Source organism: Sparus aurata, chromosome 2 (genome assembly GCF_900880675.1).
Source record: "Sparus aurata chromosome 2, fSpaAur1.1, whole genome shotgun sequence".
In the NCBI taxonomy this organism is placed as follows: domain Eukaryota; kingdom Metazoa; phylum Chordata; class Actinopteri; order Spariformes; family Sparidae; genus Sparus; species Sparus aurata.
The window spans coordinates 20,613,859-20,633,989 of record NC_044188.1 but is presented as its reverse complement, the minus strand read 5'-3'; the positions used below and the strand labels follow the sequence as shown (position 1 = coordinate 20,633,989).

At 39.0% G+C, this 20,131-nt stretch overlaps 1 protein-coding gene across 2 annotated transcripts in view; it reads left to right on the top strand.

Annotated features, from left to right (window-relative positions):
* The window catches only part of rasa2 (RAS p21 protein activator 2), a 28,231-nt gene extending 14,305 nt beyond the window's left edge, over window positions 1-13,926 (top strand). For both annotated transcript variants that reach the window (XM_030395475.1, XM_030395484.1), the window contains 19 exons: window positions 1,021-1,104; window positions 1,432-1,504; window positions 1,640-1,716; window positions 2,242-2,343; window positions 5,001-5,154; window positions 5,249-5,397; window positions 5,957-6,071; window positions 6,585-6,659; window positions 6,849-6,972; window positions 7,257-7,363; window positions 7,475-7,558; window positions 7,791-7,868; window positions 7,956-8,029; window positions 8,888-8,994; window positions 10,035-10,117; window positions 10,348-10,556; window positions 11,481-11,584; window positions 12,875-13,055; window positions 13,219-13,926. In XM_030395475.1, the coding sequence (XP_030251335.1) occupies window positions 1,021-1,104; window positions 1,432-1,504; window positions 1,640-1,716; window positions 2,242-2,343; window positions 5,001-5,154; window positions 5,249-5,397; window positions 5,957-6,071; window positions 6,585-6,659; window positions 6,849-6,972; window positions 7,257-7,363; window positions 7,475-7,558; window positions 7,791-7,868; window positions 7,956-8,029; window positions 8,888-8,994; window positions 10,035-10,117; window positions 10,348-10,556; window positions 11,481-11,584; window positions 12,875-13,055; window positions 13,219-13,249 (2,011 nt within the window). In that variant the 3' untranslated portion in view covers window positions 13,250-13,926. The remainder of the gene's footprint in view (window positions 1-1,020; window positions 1,105-1,431; window positions 1,505-1,639; window positions 1,717-2,241; window positions 2,344-5,000; window positions 5,155-5,248; window positions 5,398-5,956; window positions 6,072-6,584; window positions 6,660-6,848; window positions 6,973-7,256; window positions 7,364-7,474; window positions 7,559-7,790; window positions 7,869-7,955; window positions 8,030-8,887; window positions 8,995-10,034; window positions 10,118-10,347; window positions 10,557-11,480; window positions 11,585-12,874; window positions 13,056-13,218) is intronic.
* Window positions 13,927-20,131: the final 6,205 nt, after the last annotated feature.

Genomic DNA, 20,131 nt, shown 5'->3' with positions numbered 1-20,131 from the left:
TTTTAGTTAGCTTGTTGCAGTATGATTAGTCACCAGATATTTCCGCGGAGAGCGAGTTGTGCCCGAGTTAAGAACAAGATGCAAAGGAGGCTATAGGGAATAATGTCATGACACCCTGGAAGACTATGCACAAACATCCTGACATTGGCTCTGCTTGCTTTCTCCCTCTGGCTCCATTTAGCGTTGGACTGAATTCATTCTTATTCTCTGGTGACTCGTGCTTAGCAGCCACATCCTGTTTAGGGTGCCTACAGTGTCTGTTTGTTGTCACCTGAAACATTAGTGAAAAAAGCAGTGGTCCCTGTGTGACACGAGCTGAACATGAGGGCAAAGCACTGCTTCTAAATGAAGACTGCAGTAGCAGCACTATAGCAGCACTATACATTCTGTTGGAGCAGACACTTTAATAATGACGTGTGTGAGAACTTGGCAACAGAGTTGTTTTTTAAAATGATGATCTTGACAATTAATGCCAGATTAAGCACGTCTCAGAACTGATAAACTGGATGAAAACACTGATACATAAATCAACACTGCATGAAGAGGGCACAACTGTATAATGTTAGCTTTATCATACCAAGTTATGACAAAACTTGTTTTTAAGATTATATTTCCATTTTTAAATGTCATAAATGTTTATTAGATTTGGTCTCCCCCCATTTTCCACAAAAATATAAAATATTGAACTGCGTATTCACTTTTTTTTTGTGAAAAAGCGTCCTTTTTTAAGTGTGTAATTTTAGAAATAATTAATTTAAAAAATCTAATCAATGATCTGTGTTTGTTATATTGATTAATATAGTTTAAGCAAATAGAAATGATCTAATCCCTTCTCCTTTTTTAATTTACGTTCCTTTTTTCACAACTTAACTATGTAAATAAAACAAATATTTCTGACTACTACTTGATGGTAATAATGTACATTAACTTGTTACTGAGGATATGCTTTCTAAACAAATGTTCTTGTCCACAGTATTTTATTAACGGTGTGCCTCCCTATGTCATTATGACCTCCTCTAGGATAATAGAGTGCCAGGGACTGCCTTTGATCAGTGGGCAGAACTGTGACCCCTATGCCACCGTGTCACTAGTTGGACCTGCCAGGTAAGTCTAAATGCCACACATATACCAAAGGAAGCTGGGATTTCCTGACAACAAACACATAAGATGATATTATTAACATGCTGCAAGTATAGAAGTGTTGAGTGCACCTTTTGACTTGTCTTACTTACATAACTAGTATAATAATTGGGACTCTATTTAAAGTTCTGTCACACATAAAGCGAAGAATTAAAATTTACAGTTTAAAGACAAAAAGCTAGATGAGCAAAAATAAAACAACTTATTTACTTATTTTTTTGTCAGTAAAAAATCACAGCAGGGAAAGTTTTTTAAAGTGTGACTATCAGAGTTTCTGTTATGTCTCCCCAGGTCTGACCAAAGGAAAACAAAGGTAAAGAAGAAAACCAGCAACCCTCAATTTGAAGAGACCTTCTTCTTTGAGGTACATGTTTTTGCTGTTTTGCCACATCATAGGTTTAATATGACCATTCGATTGCATTACTGTGACATTCCTTGAATAAAATACTCTACATGTATAAGTAAGCCTATGAATAAGCCTCAACATGTTCCCCGTCAGGTCACACGGTCCAGCAGCTACGCTAAAAAGTCTCATTTCCAAGTAGAGGAGGAGGACATTGAAAAACTTGAGCTTAAGTAAGTCACCGTTTTTTTCTTCTTTCATGTTTGTTTCACTTTCAGTCTCTCTTTCTCTCCCTCTCATTTCCCCTCTATGGTCTTGTCAGAAGAAAAATTATTTCTTAACAACTTGCGGACAAAAAAGTGAATCTAGATCTGGTGTGTTCTGACTACTGATAGAGAGCCTTGGGTTTCTGGTTAAGGATATGTGAGGCGTCCATCACAGTGGACTCATAGCTCACTGGGTAAGACTAGACAGATTCAAAGGTAAACACTCATGCATGGTTTTGAGGTTTGGATTTGAGGTGGTTTCATTGCACGGGTCTTGTGTTTGCTTTTAAGCACCAAGCAGGTAAGCACCACTCAGTAGTGATATTTATTGTGTCCCTTTTTACCGTATTTGAACGGGGTGATATTATGTGTTTGTGCTGAACACACACACACAGAGCAACTGAATTATATCGTACATGATGCATGTGTAGTTTGATGATATATTTTCATAGATCAAATACCTTCCTCAGTTTTCATTTTCTCCCTTTGCAGAGTTGATTTGTGGAACAATGAGAATCTGGCTCAGGATGTGTTTCTGGGGGAGACGCGGGTCCCTGTCAAGGTCCTGCGAGATGACCACATCCACAAAGCCTGGTAAGCACTAGACGGAAGAGGAGGTCTTTCCACCCTGCATTCACATGCCCCTTGAATGGTCCCATTTCCTGTGTTGGCAAGCCATTCTTCCGAACTTGGCCTGTTCATGATCTTTTAAAACATAAGTTCACCCCAAAACATATATCAGTCATTATCTTCTCACCCCCATGCTGATAGAACGATGGTCGAAGTTCCGTCGTCCACAAAACATTTCTGGAGTTTCACTGCAAAACAGCAACATTGTCCTAAACACCTCAAGTAGATGGGGACTGCAGAAATAAAGCATAAAGTGACTCTGCACATCTCATCCGGCATGATCCATTTCTCTGTTTATCCTGAGATCCCAATTTGATTTGAAACCCTTTTAAAGTTGCAGTCATCACTGTAGACACTAAGTTAAAATTGTTAGTATGCAACCTCTCTGAAGTGGGTGAACACACTTGATTCTGGGATCGCAGGGCTTTCAGAGACTTGGATTATGCCATACATATCTTGGATTATGTATGGATTGATTTCGTTGATTTTGTTGTTGTCATTGATGTGTTCTGGTTTTTGTTTAACAACTTCTTCAGTTTTTAACCATTAGCCAAACATTAACTTTCGTTTGCCAACGTCAAAAGGGGGCCTGTAGGAACATTTTTGTTGTTTTTTCAACTTGAGGGGGCCATCACATGAATTTTCCAAATCGAGAACTAATTGTATTTCTTCACTACATGAATGCACTATAATTCCTAACATTGACTGTGTACTATAGTTGTAAAAAATGCAACGCCGTTACCAGAGTATAAAGAGACAATGTGCTTTTTAACAGATACAATTAATGTGTTTCTACATTGTATAGAACAAAAGTGTTCCTTATAACTCCAGATCCTGACTGATTTCTATCTGATTCAACAAACTTTGACATTAATTTTGAATGTATTCTTCACAAAATACAAATCATGCTTTTGTAATTTGATTTAAATCATGTACATTTTAAAATCTAATTTTGTTCTGTGATATCTAAACCTTTTAGCATGTCTTGACAACAGCTTCTGGAGTAGATCACGCTTACTTCTGGTATAGATATGAATTCCAAAGGCCGAGACTGTTATTTCCCATGACTGAAAATGAATAGGCCTATTATAGATTTCCATGGAAGATGGAAGACTGACAGGCCTGTCAAGAATTCATACACCTTTCTGGCTCATGGTTGTTTACCACCACAGATGTGACTTTCTGGGTTTATATAAAAAACAGTTTTTTTGGTAGATCTAATTGTGTTGTGGAAACATAAGGCACATTGATGAAGTTAGTCTAGGACTTTTTTTATCTATACCTGACTAAATCTGATGAGTTTGTTTCTTAATAATGTATTACAGTTTTTGCAATAAACAAAACTAGCCAGCTTGTCAACATTGTTCACTCTGGCTCTGACTCATGGCCCGGTCATCTTCCTCTTAACAGATCACTTCTTTAAACTCTCCATTCTTTGGAGTCTTTCTTTTTAGGAACTCTGTCCTGCTTATCCACCAGGACATACTGAACTCGTTTTCCTTTGTTTTTAAAAGGTGTTTTTTTAAATATCTTCCTAGATTTCTCAGTGTTCAGCAGTTTTTTCCATTGTGTGGGTGTCTCCTAGCTTTGCGTCAGTGTAGGTGATGTGGGATTATGCCAGATAGCAATCTGTGAGTACATGAGGGCTGTGAGTTGAGTGCGTGGGTGGCTTTTTGCATGGTGGCAGTACCTCATGTCCTGTGTTTATGCTGGAAATCGTCCATTTTGCACACATAAAAACTGTTCAGCTTGGTGAAATCAGCACAGGTGATCTGTTGACTTGCTCAGGGAAGCGTCTCTCTGCCTGTGTACCATGATTACAGATCAAGCAGCTTATGGACGAGCCTACAGTATATGGCTGCAGCCTTTTGAAGCACTGCAGCTCAACTCTGCATTTAAACATTCTGTGTTTTGCTCCACCTGTTGGCTTTAGAGAGACATGCATGCTGCAGAAATATGAGCAATGCTCTCTTGAACAAGGTTCACTATAAAAGCTTTAATTTTAAGTGGAAGTTATCCAGTCCAACATAATTATTGAAACAGCTGGGAAAATAATAAGCTAATGTCAAAGACAGTATAGCATTTACAGGTAGGAAAAGAAGAGTTTGAGCTGCTTTCATCTTGATGACACTTCAGAGAACTGTGTTTTGGGCTTCAAAGTACTGTATCCAGGCGTTTATGTCCAAAAAGTGTGTTCAGCTGTTGTTTTTTGATGCAGAATAGTATTTTCATGCAGAAACCATCCAATATTTAGAAAAGGCACCGGCGTAAGAGTCTTCATTTAACAAAACGCTGACTGATAATTATGTTTTCCTCCAGTGCAGTAAAGCTTTGGTAGATTAAGTCCTGCGTTCTCTCCTTTTTTTTCCTTTTAGCTCTCCTTTTTGCCTGTAATATTTGTTACAGTTGGTTTCTGATGTGTTGAGCAGGTGGTTGCAGGGCACAGGATCAACCTTCCCATCAGCCTCTATTTTCTTAAAGCTGTAGAAGCTTAAAATTATTAGACTGATATTGATGCTGTTTTAATATCAGGCTACATTTCTTATGAGATTGAAGAGTATTTGTTTTTCCACACAACACAACTCGGTAACATGATGTGTGTCTCCTTGTGGTCTTCACAGGTATCTCCTCCAGCCCAAGGGCAACGGCAGCAAGTCCAAGTCAGATGATTTGGGATCCTTGCGTCTGAGGCTGACCTACATAGAAGACACGGTGCTGCCATCTGCCTGCTACACACCACTCTGCAACCTGCTGCTCAAATCCCCAGATGTGAAGGTAGGAAAACGGTTTAAGTTACTGTAGTACGGAGGGGCAAACGTTTAAAAGCACATACATGAATGTTAATTTCTCTCTCTGTCTGCCCCTTTAGCCCATCTCGGCGTCAGCAGCACACATCTTGGGGGATATCTGCCGAGAGCGATACGAGGCTGTGCTGCCGACGGTTCGACTGCTGCTTCACCACAATCGCTTTGTGCCTTTTGTCTCTGCTGTGGCAGCGCTGGAGCTGGAGAACACTCAGTGAGTACTCACACATGCACACCTATGTTAGAGGTAGGTATGCATAAACAGTTATACAGATAAATGTCATGACCTACACTTTTACTTCTCCTATCCATTAAGAGTTTAAGTTAAGTTCCTCTTTTTTATATGACAACTTGGGTATTTCTGCCATCCTTCCTTCTGGCTGTGATAATGTAACCAAAGCTGAATTTGAAACAGGAAGCAACTCTGAAATACAATAGAAATTTAAAGGGGGAATCTGAGAAATATTATTAAATTTATTTCACTCCAATAAACTTGTAAAGCCATTCAAGAGCTTCACTGTGTCCTCCTGATTGTAAAACTAGTGTGGTGCATGAAATGTCATACCCAGATGCTGAAATTGAAGCAGGAATGATGGCATGACTACAGAAATAAGGACATAAAAACACTGATCTGTATTTTCCTTAATAACTGGGCTGGACTGTCAAATGCACTAAATATATATTTAAAAAAAAGAAGTGTGTGATGATCTTTTGTCAACAAATGTGGTCAGAAGTTGTCCTAATGTTGCTGGAACGTTTCTGTGTGCCCACAGGGAGGCTAACACTATATTCCGTGGCAACTCACTGGCAACGCGCTGCATTGATGACATGATGAAGATTGTGGGAAAGAATTACCTGGCGGTTACCCTGAAGCCTGTAATAGATGAGGTATGAGTAACAAGAATACACACACACACACACACACACACACACACACACACACACACACACACACACACAGTGTATATGGCAGGGAGTGCCATGAGTCACTGAGGTCAGTATGGAAACCTCGAGTTGAACAGTGACAAATAAGCAGATGTGCAGACCTAATTTGTAGGTTTAGAGTTGTTACAGAACACTGCACTGACTGTACTGGAACCCTTTTTCAGTACGATTCTGTACATGGCCCACATTCATGAATATTAAAGTTATACTTTTCTGCTCAGTTGTTCATTTGTGGCTTATTGATTCTGATCTGATTTCAGTTTTTTACATGAGTAATTAAATACATTTGGACACATACATTTTGTTGTTGACGTTTTTAAATGGGTGCTGTACTCTAACTCATCTCCTGTTGTTTTCATTCTAATTTCACAAAACATACACAATCTCAGTCTGTGCTGTTATCTCAGTATTGATTTGTGTTTGTTCTTTTTTTGTCCTTTTTAACCTTTTTTATAGATCTGTGAATCCAACAAAACATGTGAGATAGACCCCAATAAATTAAAGGAAGGAGACAATGTGGAGGTCAACAAGGTAAATACACTAAACTAGTTTTGATCAGGCTGATTTATCTTTTGCTTCTACAGTAAATGTTTACATAAGAACATATCATAAAACAAACCTCCACTGTATCATTGTTGATCTCAGTGACTTTTACCATCAAGATATTTTTTCCTCTTTTTATTAAACATATCTAAAGTAATGTTTGTGTTACCGCTGCAGGAAAACCTGCAGGGTTATGTCCAGAAAGTCTTTTCCTCCATCACCCAGTCCAGTTCCAGCTGTCCCCCACTGATGTGTGATGTCTTCAGGTCACTGAGACACTTGGCCTGCAAACGATTCCCAGGTAAATGCCAGAACAAGAACAAAACCCATCCAGACATGTGACGATCAGTGTTTATCAGTCATCACTTCATGGAGTTATTTCTTTATTCCTCTGAATGCTGTGCCAACTATGTTGGCGAACATCAGTACCAGAACAAATTATATTACAATTAATTGATTAAGTTCTAAACATTTTCTATGTTTTCTGATGTTTTAATTTCATCATGTGCTGCAGCATGTATTCAGCTTTTGATAATTGCTTTGGGAGGCCAGAATCCTTTATTAGCATGTTGCATTTCTCTGCAGGTGACCCACATGTTCAGTACTCGGCCGTGAGTAGCTTTGTGTTCCTGCGGTTCTTCGCTGTTGCCGTTCTTTCTCCACACACCTTCCAACTCCGTTCCCACCATCCTGTAAGTGCATGTCCCTGGCACCATACTTCAATGTTTCATAAATATACTGGAAGGCATATTTGTATCTGACTAACAGTACATTTTGTCATGATATGTTTTCTTTGATTCAAGGATCCAGAGATTTCCCGCACACTCACACTGATTTCAAAAACAATCCAGACTCTGGGCAGCTGGGGTAGTTTGTCAAAAAAACTGGTAAGATTAACAGTCAAGATGATAAACTCTGTTCAGCCAGTTAAAGCAAAACATTATTCATAATGAAGAGTCATGACTTATTGAAAAAGGCATTTGTGAGAAAATAAAATTCTGTTTAGACGAAAACTATTAAATATAGTCTACTGTATGTGTTGTGTAATTGACACATTACCAAATGCAGTATTTTCACATCTACCACATGTTGATTTTATTTTTTGTTTCTCTTTTACAGTCTAGTTTCAAAGAAACCTACATGTACGACTTCTTCAAATCATTCCAAGAAGACAAGTGTATCGAAAAAGTAAAAAAGGTATTTTCCTAATACACATAATGTTAATGTATTAATTTATCATTCTAAATGGTTAGCGCTGACATCATTGTCAATTCTGTTCTTCAGTTTCTTGATGAGATCTCCTCTAACGTCAGCAAGGAGTCCAGTGGACTGGAGGACGCGGTGGTTCTCAAGGAGGGGTGAGTGTTCATCATGGGGCTGGGGAGGATCAGCAAGAAGAACTTTTAGCTGCAAAATTTTCAAAATGTTCTCCTGGGGAAATTTTATTTCATTATGACGAGTAAAACAAACAGTTGGCTCTACCTTGTGACCCATAAAGACACCATACCTGAGAACAAGCTTGCGAAAGAGAGTGAAAGTTGATTTACAAACAATAACAAAATTAACTGAATGATGGGAGTCTGTAGCCCTGGCCAAAATGAACAAAAAGATTGAGGAAGACTGGGCCAGCCACACAATTGGCTGTCGGACTCAGAACTTCTCTCCCTAAACTGAAACTGCTAATTTCCTGATAAGCAGCACCTGAGAGAAAGGAAAGAGAACAGAGTAGGAGAAAACACAGAAGGGGGGAGCTCATAACAAGTAGACCTACTTATTTCATCAACCAGTTAAAAGTCACTGGTGTCGGTAACTGAAGCTAAAGAACACTTAAGCTGCTTTAGAAAAAAATCAACATTTGGTCAAAGGAACGCTTTGTCCAGTAAATCTCACCGAGCCTCATGCAGAGCAGATTAGAAGTGTAGTGATATTAACCGGGAATAGTGAGAGGGATAGCTCCATAAATACTGGCTCTCACATTACCGGCAGTGCAATTTAGAATTTGATATGGATTTGAAAATAGAGGAGTAAAGTTTTGCACAAAACAACATTACATTTTTATAAATTATTTGCTTGAAATTCTCATTTATTTCAGTGTTTTTATCTTCAATCAGAGCCTTGTAATTTTAAAAAGAAAAAGATAATGCTCAAAATAATTAAAAGGGGCTGGTTCTTTTTTCACTTGAGTCTTAATCCAGTGTGTGTGTGTCCATTCATAGGGAGGTACAGAAACGTGCTCAGGGAAGAAAACGCCTGGGCAAGAGAAACTTCAAGAAGAGATGGCTCAGAGTGACCAACAGGGAGCTCTCCTACCACAAACATAAAGGTGAGACCAGTTTCTATCATCTCGTACTCTAATCTAATATATCTCACCTACAATTTGAAGTATAAATCTAACAGGAGATGGCTGCATGCTGTCTTCTATCACAGTATCATTCTTAGCCAGCAGATGGCACCAAAGTAAAGACTTTAACTGTGTGTGTGATGATCTCAAAATGCTTTGCTCAGTTTGGGCCTTAGTAGATGCTTAGATTGGACTAGTCATTCTCCCTCAATAACACTTCATAAATATGAGTTAAACTGACATAACAAAACACTTTAATTTACAGTTATTTGGACATTATTAACACTTGTGGTTACAAGTGTTAATAATGTCCAAATAACTGTAAATTAAAGTGGATCTGTTAAGCTTCTGTGTTGTGCTCTCAGCCTGTCTTTAGCTTGTTAGCTATCTCCATTTCTTAATTAACATGAGCCAGTCCAATACAACAAAGTTGTATAGAGAGAGATATGAGAGAGATGGGGAACGTCTCATTTTTTACTTCAAGTTACAGTCTGCTCAAACATGGCCAATGGAAGTGATTAATATTAATGAAATGTTATTAAGGAAGATTGACTATTCTTGCAACACACAAAAAAAAACTGGATAAAAAAGTCTGCACGCTGTAACTCCCTCTCAGTAAGTACAATGTAAGTGCTCCACTGTGGATGTACCAATAAATGTCAGTTAAGGCAGCTACAGTATTATCATATTTTGCTGGTTCACACAGCGTCTGGTTGTGTGCAACTTCGGTGTATTGTTTATTCTTGTGGCACCTTACAAAACCCATACTGAGCAAAGCATATTAAGAACGTAATTCATGTACAAAGTTTTTCTTACTTCCTATAGATTAGGTTGTAATTAGGAGGTTGTAAAATGTGATCATGGAGAAAAAATTCACTTACACCTCCTCAAATTTTCTGCTATTACAAAGGAGCACACAAGGAAACAGCCAATCACATATATATATATGTTTTTTACTACCTCTGAGTGTAACTGTGTATTATTCTGTACAAAAGTTAAACAGAATAACTTCTGCTTTTCAGGGAAAGAGGCCCTCTGCATCATCAATGTCAAAAATATCAAGGCGGTGGAGAAACTGGATGAAAGTGCCTTTAACCGCAAAAATGTAAGCCAATTCCCCTCAGGCGCCCAGTCATCACTTCTTAAGTATGGCCCCTTTTGTGATGACAACTTTAGCCCCAGAGCCAGTTCACCGAGTTGAAACATACAGTTGATAAGATATTGTATTACCTCATGTTAGCCGCATGAGCATTTGTTGACACCCCAATAAATGAGTTTAAGAAATGGCCTTGAAGTAGTGACCCGGAAATGATGAGCGTTTGTCTTTTGTGCCAGATGTTTCAGGTGGTCCACTCTGAGAAGCCTCTGTATGTGCAAGCAGGAAACTGTGTGGAGGCCAGCGAGTGGTTGGAGGTCTTAGGTCAGGTCAGTCGCTGCAATGAGGGACGTCTTAGTACCTTCCATCCGTCGAACTACACCAGTGGAGCCTGGCAGTGCTGCAAAAGCCCGAGTAACAACGAGCCCGGCTGTAAGCCCTGCACAACGTGAGTCTTTGCCCACATCGGCACCACCAGCACCAGGACAGATGATGTTTCGTCTATGAAGTGTTGTTTCACGGGACATGTGTTGCAGATCACAATAAACGCCCGATAAAATTGCTCACTGCTGTTTTGAACCTCTGCCATTTGTGGTCAGTTTCACCAACCATGTAGCTGTGAGTCATGAAAATAGGAACGTTGTGTAGAAAGAGATTCTCATTCTCATCAACTGATCTGTTTCTCACGTATGGAGCAACATGCTTAACATAGAATTGAAGGAACCCCTCTTTAGATAGATAGATAGATAGATAGATAGATAGATAGATAGCTAGATAGCTAGATAGCTAGATAGATAGATAGAATTACTTTAATGATCCCAGACTGGGAAATTATTTTGTTACAGCAGTAGTTAAGTTGAAGGAATGTTGAGAGAAGACGAGCAAAGATGGAGAGTTGAACTCTTTTTCTCTAGGTAGCTTTTAGAGGAGCTGAACTTAAAATGGATTTGATAATTGTGTGCAGGAAGGCGAAAATAATCAGGAAATTCTCAGCAGACCTTCATTACTGTAGAAAACGACATTTGGCCTTTCTGGGGTTTTCTTTCAATCCATTTTTCCACCTTTGCTCGTCTTCTCTCAACATTCCTTCAAATTGTACACTGTTTTGCAGCAGGAGGCTAAATTACAATACTCTTTGTGCTGTTTTCACTGGAGTATTTGTCAAAAAGGATTACCAAACAATCTCATTCTGTTTAATATATGATTTACACAGTGTCACAACATTTAGGGGAATTGTAGTCATATATACAGCTTACAGAAAATACATCCCGGCCTCAGCTGGTTTTAAAATTAAAATATTACATGCATCTATTCTCTCTGCTGTTCACACCTGGATGAGAACTCCTAACATTTTTGTTCTCTCCTGTTTCAGCACCGTGCTGGCCAACCTGCAGCTGGACATAGACTGTGACCGGGAAACGGAGAGAATTTTCTCCCTCCTCTCGTCAAACGATACCAAGCTCCAGAACATGGAGGGTCAGTTGGATTGTTGGAGAATTACATTGTGAAAGATTGTGACCGCTGACATTGATTTATGTACGGTATCATATGTGTTAACACACCTGTGACATGATTGTTTTGGCTCTGCTCCAGCATGATATGGATTGGTAATAAAAGCCATGACTGTGAGGTAAAAGTTCAGACTTTCAGTTTGAAGAGACAAGGTCACCCAAAAATGAAAGAAATTCAGTCATTATGTTCTCTCATGCCAATGGAAAATCGGTTGAAGGTTCGTAGTCTAACTAAATATTTCTGGAGCTTCACAGCAAAGCGGTGTGTAGTATTCTCCTAAACCTGTTTGAAAATGTTAAAGGGTCTTGTCCAGTAGAAGCCCAGAGTTTCCAAATTGATTTTAAGAGACATTCTTTACACCGTTTTTTAAGATGAAATCTTCATTGCAGCCGCTAAGCTAAAAGCGTTGGTGTGCACCCTGTTGAAATTGGCTGCACATGCTCGACCCGCTTCGAAGGTGTAAATAATGTTGTTTCAAAACAAATTGAGATCTCATGGGTTCTGGAGACTGTGCCAGATTAATGCCAGTAGAAGCTCCAGAAATGTTTTTTGGGATGATGAAACTTCACCTGACATTTCATCCGCATGGTGAGAAGATAATGACTGAATTCTTTCACCTTTTGGGATATTTGTCCTATAAGCTTCTTTGCTTTGATGTTGTTAACATCTATGTTAGGTAAAACAAGTCAAATCAGTTTTATTTACATGGGTCATTTTCACTCATCACAAATTTGTCTCAAGAGGGTTTACAGTGACTTTAGCTAAAGACACCCTCTATCCTCAGGCCCTCAACTCTGTTAATTACAAAAAAGAAATACAGGGAACAAGTAGAACATACCTCTGGAAGAGCCCCAGAAAAGGGATCCCCCACCCAGGATGTACAGGAAGAGAATCAATGGCATGTGCACAGAATAGACCAATATAGTAAAATTACAACATGGACGGTCAGGCAAATAAATCAGTTGCCCTTTTTATAAATAGTCCAATAATTTTGATCACAGCAGCAGCAAAAAGTGAAATATAGTTTGTTTGTTTGTTTTGTGTGGATCACCTTCGCCTGCTATTTCACAGTAGCCATTCTTCCTGGAGTCCGTGAAGGCCACACTTGAGGCAAAAAGTCACCTTAACAATCAAATGTAAAGAATGTGTATAGATACAACATATAATCTAGAATCCGGTGTACTCCGTCTGCTCCAGTATAACCCGACCCTTCAGATACACCATGCAGCATAATGATGTCTGTCCTCTCTGTAGATGCTTGTGCCAGTATGGCGGTGTACCAGGGCCCGCAGCGGGAGCAGGAGGACTACTCCAAGTTCACCATTCAGGAACCCAAAGAGACCTTTCAGACACTGAAACAGCTTCGAAACATAATGGAGGAACTTCAGAGGCAGCACAATATCAGGAACGACACCACGGCACAGTACGGGAGCCTGTAAGTCTGGACTGCCGTTACTTCATGCTACATACAAACACATACATATATACGTACTTTATAACTGCTCCTATCAGAGGTTTTACATAGTAATCAACTCGGCAACTATCAAAACCACCGGTCAACACTGTGCACCCACCTTTGTTGTCCTGTTCTGTTTCAGGGACAACCCCATCGTAGGGAAAACCTCTTAACCAGCGCAGGGAGGTGTGGCCTGAAACAGCCATACCAGCAGGGGTCGGTACACCACAGTGAGCACAAAAGGAGCCGAGTTTTCTCAGCAAGAGCGCCCTCTGTGTGTCCAAGAGAAAGATGAACGATACACTCTGACCTCCAGACATCATGAGTCCACTACAGCAGTGACAGCCTTAGAACAAGAACCAGAATGAGCTTGTGAGCTCCTCCAGGATCTCTCCCCGGGCCTCGAAAAGGAGAAGAACCCTGAGGTGTTGTTTTCTTTGGCAGTACGTTGCCTCATCTCCTCCTTTCCCCCCCCCCCCCCCCTTATAAAGAGACTCTTCTCCATGTCTTAATTTATGTCCTCTGTGTGGAAAAGGCATCATTAGATGGTGTGTGAATAGGCTGCTAATTTTTTTTATTCACCCGGTTTTATATCAACAGCTGTTATGATGCTCTCCCAATCTTTTAAGGTTTTGCTCTGACACCTGTCTTTAGAGTTGATTTGATAATCATCATCTTTCTAGAGGGTCGACCTCTACTTGTGCCCCGTTTCTCTTTCTCTACTCTTTGAGTGTCCTTCCTCGTGTGAACAAATGTGTATATATATTTTCAGAGGACAGTTGAGTAGATGAAACCGATCTGCCTTACTTCAATGGATGTTTCTTTCACATTAAATGCTGAGGGAATAATACAGAAGCACTTTAAATATTTGGAGCACTCCAAATGGAAATGATTAGATACTTGGTATCAGCTTTCCCCATTTCGATCAGTTACATGATCTCGAGTACGTTAATGTTTCATTCCTGTACAATAACATTTTTAGCCTGTAGATTTTAAGATATTTTTCTTGACCAAAGACAATTTCATAGGTTTGACTTGAAAAAAATTAATGTATTTTGAATACAGATGTTTTAAAAATGTATGTGTGTATGTATGTGTATATATATATATGTATATATATATGTATGTATGTGTATATGTATATATATATATATATATATATATATATATATATATATATATATATATATATATATATATATATATATATATATATATATATATATATATATATAATTATTCGGTTTCTGTTCATGTGTTTGCTTCTACTTTGCTACATGCAGACTGCATGCTTTCGGTTTTGAATCCTGATAGCACATGATTGTGGTAATAGAGTTGTTTTTGTGTTTGTGTTTGATTGTGAATCGTATTGGTACGGTGTACATCAGATCTGTGCTGTCCTGTCGAGAGCATCTCAACATATCTATAGTGGCATACGTGAGAAAACGGAGAAGAATTTATCCGTATGACAAATTACCCCCGTCATTACTAAATTAGTCCAGACAATCGCGGTACCTGACAAACACATCATGTCTTTCGTTCTTCTTTTCAACTTTCCACACCAGCATCACTCCACAGCTCCAGCTGTTGTACTCAAAAGGTTTTAGAGAATCAGTTTGAAACGTGACACTTTGTGGCTTAAAGTTTAAAAGTCAACTAACAGCAGTCACAGCACTCCACTGCCAGAAGAGTCGAGGAGAGTCTGTGTAGAAAAACAAGGTTAAAGAAAAAATTATCATGCATATTATCACAATCTGTATGTGACTCATATCTTAACAATCTTAATCCCTTTTTATCCTAACATCAAATCATCAGCATATCTTACAGAAGTAGGGACTAAACAGTTTTGGAAAACAGTTGTCAAACTTGATGATAAATGCTCATCACAAGGTGTCAAAAACCAACATGAAGAAAGATGTTTTCCTGTTGGTCACACTGAACTTTATGTGTTCAGTTTGTTATATGAAAGAGATGGAAGCAACAGAATCCTCAGATATTTTGTCTCTAACCAGCACATTTTTCGACGTTTCTACAGATGATTTTCTGTCAACTCATCGGTTAATCAGCAAATCTTTTTTTTGCGCTGGAGAAAATTGAACAATCAGACTTTTGTTTAAATCCTGATTATCTATTTTCTCTCTCTCTCTCTCTCTCTCTCTCTCTCTCTCTCTCTCTCTCTCTCTCTCTCTCTCTCTCTCTCTCTCTCTCTCTCTCTCTCTCTCTCTCTCTCTCTCTCTCTCTCCTTTTTGCCCATTTGAACAATGAAGTGTTGAGAAGATGCAAAAGAAACTTGAATTTAATTTAACAACAACAGTTGAACATTTAATGCTGATAATACAGGGTTGACTGTGTACTTTCCTTTCGCTCTTTGGTCCGTCATATATTTCTAACATGCATGTCTGTGTGTATTTAACAATATATTTTTCTAGGAAATTTTTTGTATCTTTTTTTCCTTTTTTTTTTTTTTTTAAACACTGATTTAATGTGTTGCTATACTGGTGCGGTACCTTGTTCCTTGTCCTGCAGCGCGTCTTTTGGTTTTGTCCCCGACTGTGTGTGGTTGTAGCTGCTGCCAAAATGTCCACTTATCGATAGCTTGACGCAGTGTTACTGAAGTGAATATTGTGTGTAATGTTCTACATGTTCACATGCAGGCTGTAAGGTAATGAAATGCCTAAAGGGAGCCAAAACACAACTGTTGACTTTCAGAAATGAGGAACTTTGCCTGTGTTTGTGAAAAAGGACCAAATTTCAACAACGTTCGTGGATCTGAATCTTAACTAATGACGGCATACAGTAATCGCTGTATGTGCTGTATGAGCTCGCATGTCGACTCCATTGCTAGTTTTAGAAAGGGCCAGTGAACTAGCTGTGGTGCGATCATCTTCATATGAAGGTGAACATGTTGTTGGCTTATATTTCCACTCACTTGGTCACTGAATTATGTTTTTTATTTGCTTTTAAGAAGGGATATCTTTCGTGTCCACACATTGTCTTAAAGTGAAAACAGTCTTTGTCAGAATGTGGATGGAAATTCATGCAGTGGCCTGGTAGTTGTTGAAGTGCATGAGGCCCGCAGTCCTCCTGGCTTTGACATGATGGACAGCGGCCAATTTTATGTCATACTTTTACCAAACCGAAAGGGACGTGATCATATTTGCTTTGAACTATCACATGAATAATTCGCACATCTGATGTGTGTTTCTGGGCACTTCATATCAATTCCAGAAATGAGGGAAAATTCATTTTTTTATGCAAGAACAGCATTTGATTTTTAGGGTCTGTCAACCCAAATTTATTGTCAAAGCATCAATTACTTTTCAAACGGGGGCATAGAATTGCAAAACACTCTTTTTTTTTTGTTCTGCCAATCAGCTTACATCTGTTCTGTCAAAGAGAAGAGAGCACGAGTATGGTAAAGAAACAAAAGATGTTGTTCGGAGATGTAAGAGTTTCTTCATGTCCAGTGCACAGTCAGACCGCGGAGGGTGACTCACTTCTTCTGAATGTCTCCACACTGCTCGAGTACAATGTCTGTTCTTTTTGTATACACATGAAACATTTTATTTTCCATACATGGTCTTTTCTGTGTCCATTTGAAACAATTTACAATAAACACTTTGTGAACGATTCTCCTACTTGTTGAGTCTTGGTGCTTCAGCGGTGGAGGACGTGCTCAGGACAGCACAGTGTAAAAAAGATAAAGTGTTGCCAGTAAATTGAAAAATGCTACTTTCATAAAAATATGTGAGTATAATCAGGAAAATGACCTTAAAGTATGTAATGCAGATAGATATACTCTGTGACTGCTAGACCAATATATATCATTAGATTATTATTACTCATGTATTATTGTAAAAGCAGGATTTTACATTAGTTTTTTATTATCAGTTCATCTGGTCGTTATTTTCTTGATAACTTTATTATTCGGTTTGCCGATTTTCCAAAAAAAGCCCCAAGTCACAGTTTCACAATGCTTGTTTTGTCCAAGCTGTAATAGACGAGAGAAAACTACATCTTTTACTGTTGTGTGGTTTAATTCATAACATCATTTAACATTCTTAATCTTGTGTGGTTTGTATACAAAAATCTTAATTCGTAAGTAGTTATTATTTCAATATAAGGATATTGTGTCTATAATATTATTAGAATATAATAACAATAATTTGAATCATTATTATTATTATTATTATTATTATTATTATTATTACTTTAGATGAGTTCCTTTCACTTTAACCAAATAGAAAGGAAAAGGCTTAAAGTATCTAAAATTAAGTGCACTTAGGCATCAAAAGTACAAGTAAAAGTACATAATTCATATACATATGTGTATGTTTATGCTGTACACTACAGGTCAAAGAGTATCGACCTGCCCTTTTATCAAACCCACTATCCAGCATTGTTCAGAGTATATGAATCAGTGTTTTTATCCGTTTCTTGAAAATGAAATGAAAAAGAAGAATTCAAAAATGGGCTACTTTTGCTCTAATGCAGCAGGTAAAGTAACTAGTAACTAAAGTTAATGTAGTTGAGTAAAAAGTTTGTGATATTTGCCAGTGGAGTGGAAGCAAACAGCAGCAGATATTTGGAGATACTCTAGTGAAGTATCTCAATACAATACCCCTGAATAAATGTACTCAGTTACATTCCAGCGCTGGTAACTTAAGCTGTCAAAAGGAATGTACTGAAGTGAAAAGTATCTCCCTCTGAAGTGTAGTGAAGTGAACTGAGAAGTTAAGTTCAGGTGCTACAAAAAAGGTTTTGTGTGCTGCATACTGATGTAGTCGGTTGTTTTCTGTGGTAGGATGTCAAAAGTATCTTTGTGAAGTAAAATTAATTTATGCAAATTGTATCAAAAAACACATTTATCCCCTCTAACTGTTTGTATTTGTCATGTCGAACAAAGCACCAACAGAAGGAAAGAGGTCTGGAAACAATATGTTTTAAAGAGCAACACAAAAGTCGTTAATCATGCTCGAATGAAATAAATCGTGTTCCCTGGAGTGATTTCTAAACCTCAGATGATTTTTTTTTTTTTTTTCCCATGATCAAGTGATTTTCCTACCATTAGTTCATCCCTCCATCTTTCATACTCCACCCCTGAAAACAGCTCAGTACAAACAGTGCAGTCACACTGACCTATTCAATAAATGTAACGTTAGCAGCGTTGAAGAGGTTTGATTGAAACTCAATCAGCAGCTGTGAAAATATTGCCCCGTGATCCTGCAAGTTCAAGTTCAAATCTCTCCGATCCACTCATTAATAAACTGATGAGCTATTATTATTCAGCAGCAGTCGGAGGAAAAACAGTCATCCATGTTTTTCGTTCCCGGTCTTGGCTCTGGTGCTGATTACAGGCATCCATTCATTATTTCATGAATCATATTCTAGGGGGAAAAAATGATTCTTACAGACCAAAGATTGATCTTTTACACAAAGAACGGGGCCAGTTTGTCCACATGTTCGCCTGCTTTAGTCACAGAAATAAGCCCTCGGTTACCTCTGGACAGTGAGCACGTACATAACACTAGGCTCTCTGTGACGTGTTTGATCAGAAACACCTCGTAAACTACATTTCCATATAATTTTGAGTGATCCGCAAGGGGGAGGGGGAATGGCGGAGACATTTCAAAAATGTTTGTTACATAGATCAGACATCGATGTCCGAGAACAAGCGACGATGCATTCTGAAGCTGTGATAATGGCCGACACAGTGACCATGACACGGGAGCTGATCGCTCCAAACCTTATCAATAATAGCCCTCGCAAAACAGTCAACAGAGTGCATTGTGTGGCCGGACCTCTCTTAGTTGGCATTTCTTGGTTTATGCAATAACACTGTTAGCTGATTGCTATCTACAACAACGGTGGCAGCGCGGAGAGAATCCTCTCCGTCATCTAGCATTTTATTTTTCAGTTAACTTCAAAGCTCTGTTGGCGTGGACGTTTGAAGAACAATATTGGCGCAGCACAACATTTAAAATGTAAAATTGTAAAAGTAATTCTTCGCAGTTTTGTCAAAATATCATATTACAAAACATTTAATATTGCACTGAGGATTTTATCATTGGGCCAGGCGAGATGCTTCCACCTGCACCATGCTCAGCTAATCGATCCTCTCATTTAACTCCCCGCCAGAAGGTTAAAAAGCGAATTCTCCAAAATGTCGAATCGCCCCTTTAATGATTCAGCGCTCATTCACAATGCACAATAGTAGCATTCGGTGATGTGCACAGGCCCAATTGTTTAAAAACGCACGCTAAAGTGCCCTCCTGAGAGCCAAAACGCGCGCTAAAGTGCCCTCCTGAGAGCCAAAACGCGCGCTAAAGTGCCCTCCTGACAGCCAAAAAAGCATGCCAAAGTGCCCTCTTGGTTGGCAAAACACACTAAACTGCCCCCTTGGCTGGTTAGAACATGATAAACTGCCCTCTTGGGAGCCAAAACACGCGCTAAAGTGCCCTCTTGGGAGCCAAAACGCGTGCTAAAGTGCCCTCTTGGGAGCCAAAACGTGCGCTAAAGTGCCCTTCTTTTCGCCCCTGCCCTTCAAAAAGTCTGCGCACGCCACTGGTAGCATTTGAGTCTTCACAAGTAAATTGGTTCAAAGGTTCAGCCTGGCATGACATGAATAATCACTCCTCTTAGACCTCGGCTCCGTCCTCATCCGTCACTGTCGGCATCACGCCGCATGTGAACACAGGCTGTCTTCACTCCTACGAGCTGGGAACATAATTTTGAAAGTCTGTGATGTGAAAATATGTGTGCTCTAAGGGTCAAACGTATACCATAGAGTGAAACGTGCTCCTGTTACAAAGCTTCATCTGTGAAGAAAACCGGACACACCGAAAACGTTCTTATCTTCTATTAAAAGTTTAATTACATTTTGAAGACACATACAGAGACACGCTGCGTTTTGATCCCTGAGTCCTCCTCACAGATATCTGCCACTGGTGCATGAACTTCCTGTCCCCTGTCCCCTGCAGCTACCTGACATCACTTAAAGGGTCAGGCCACCCAAAAAACACAAAAAGCACTGTAGAAGATTTTTACCTATAGAA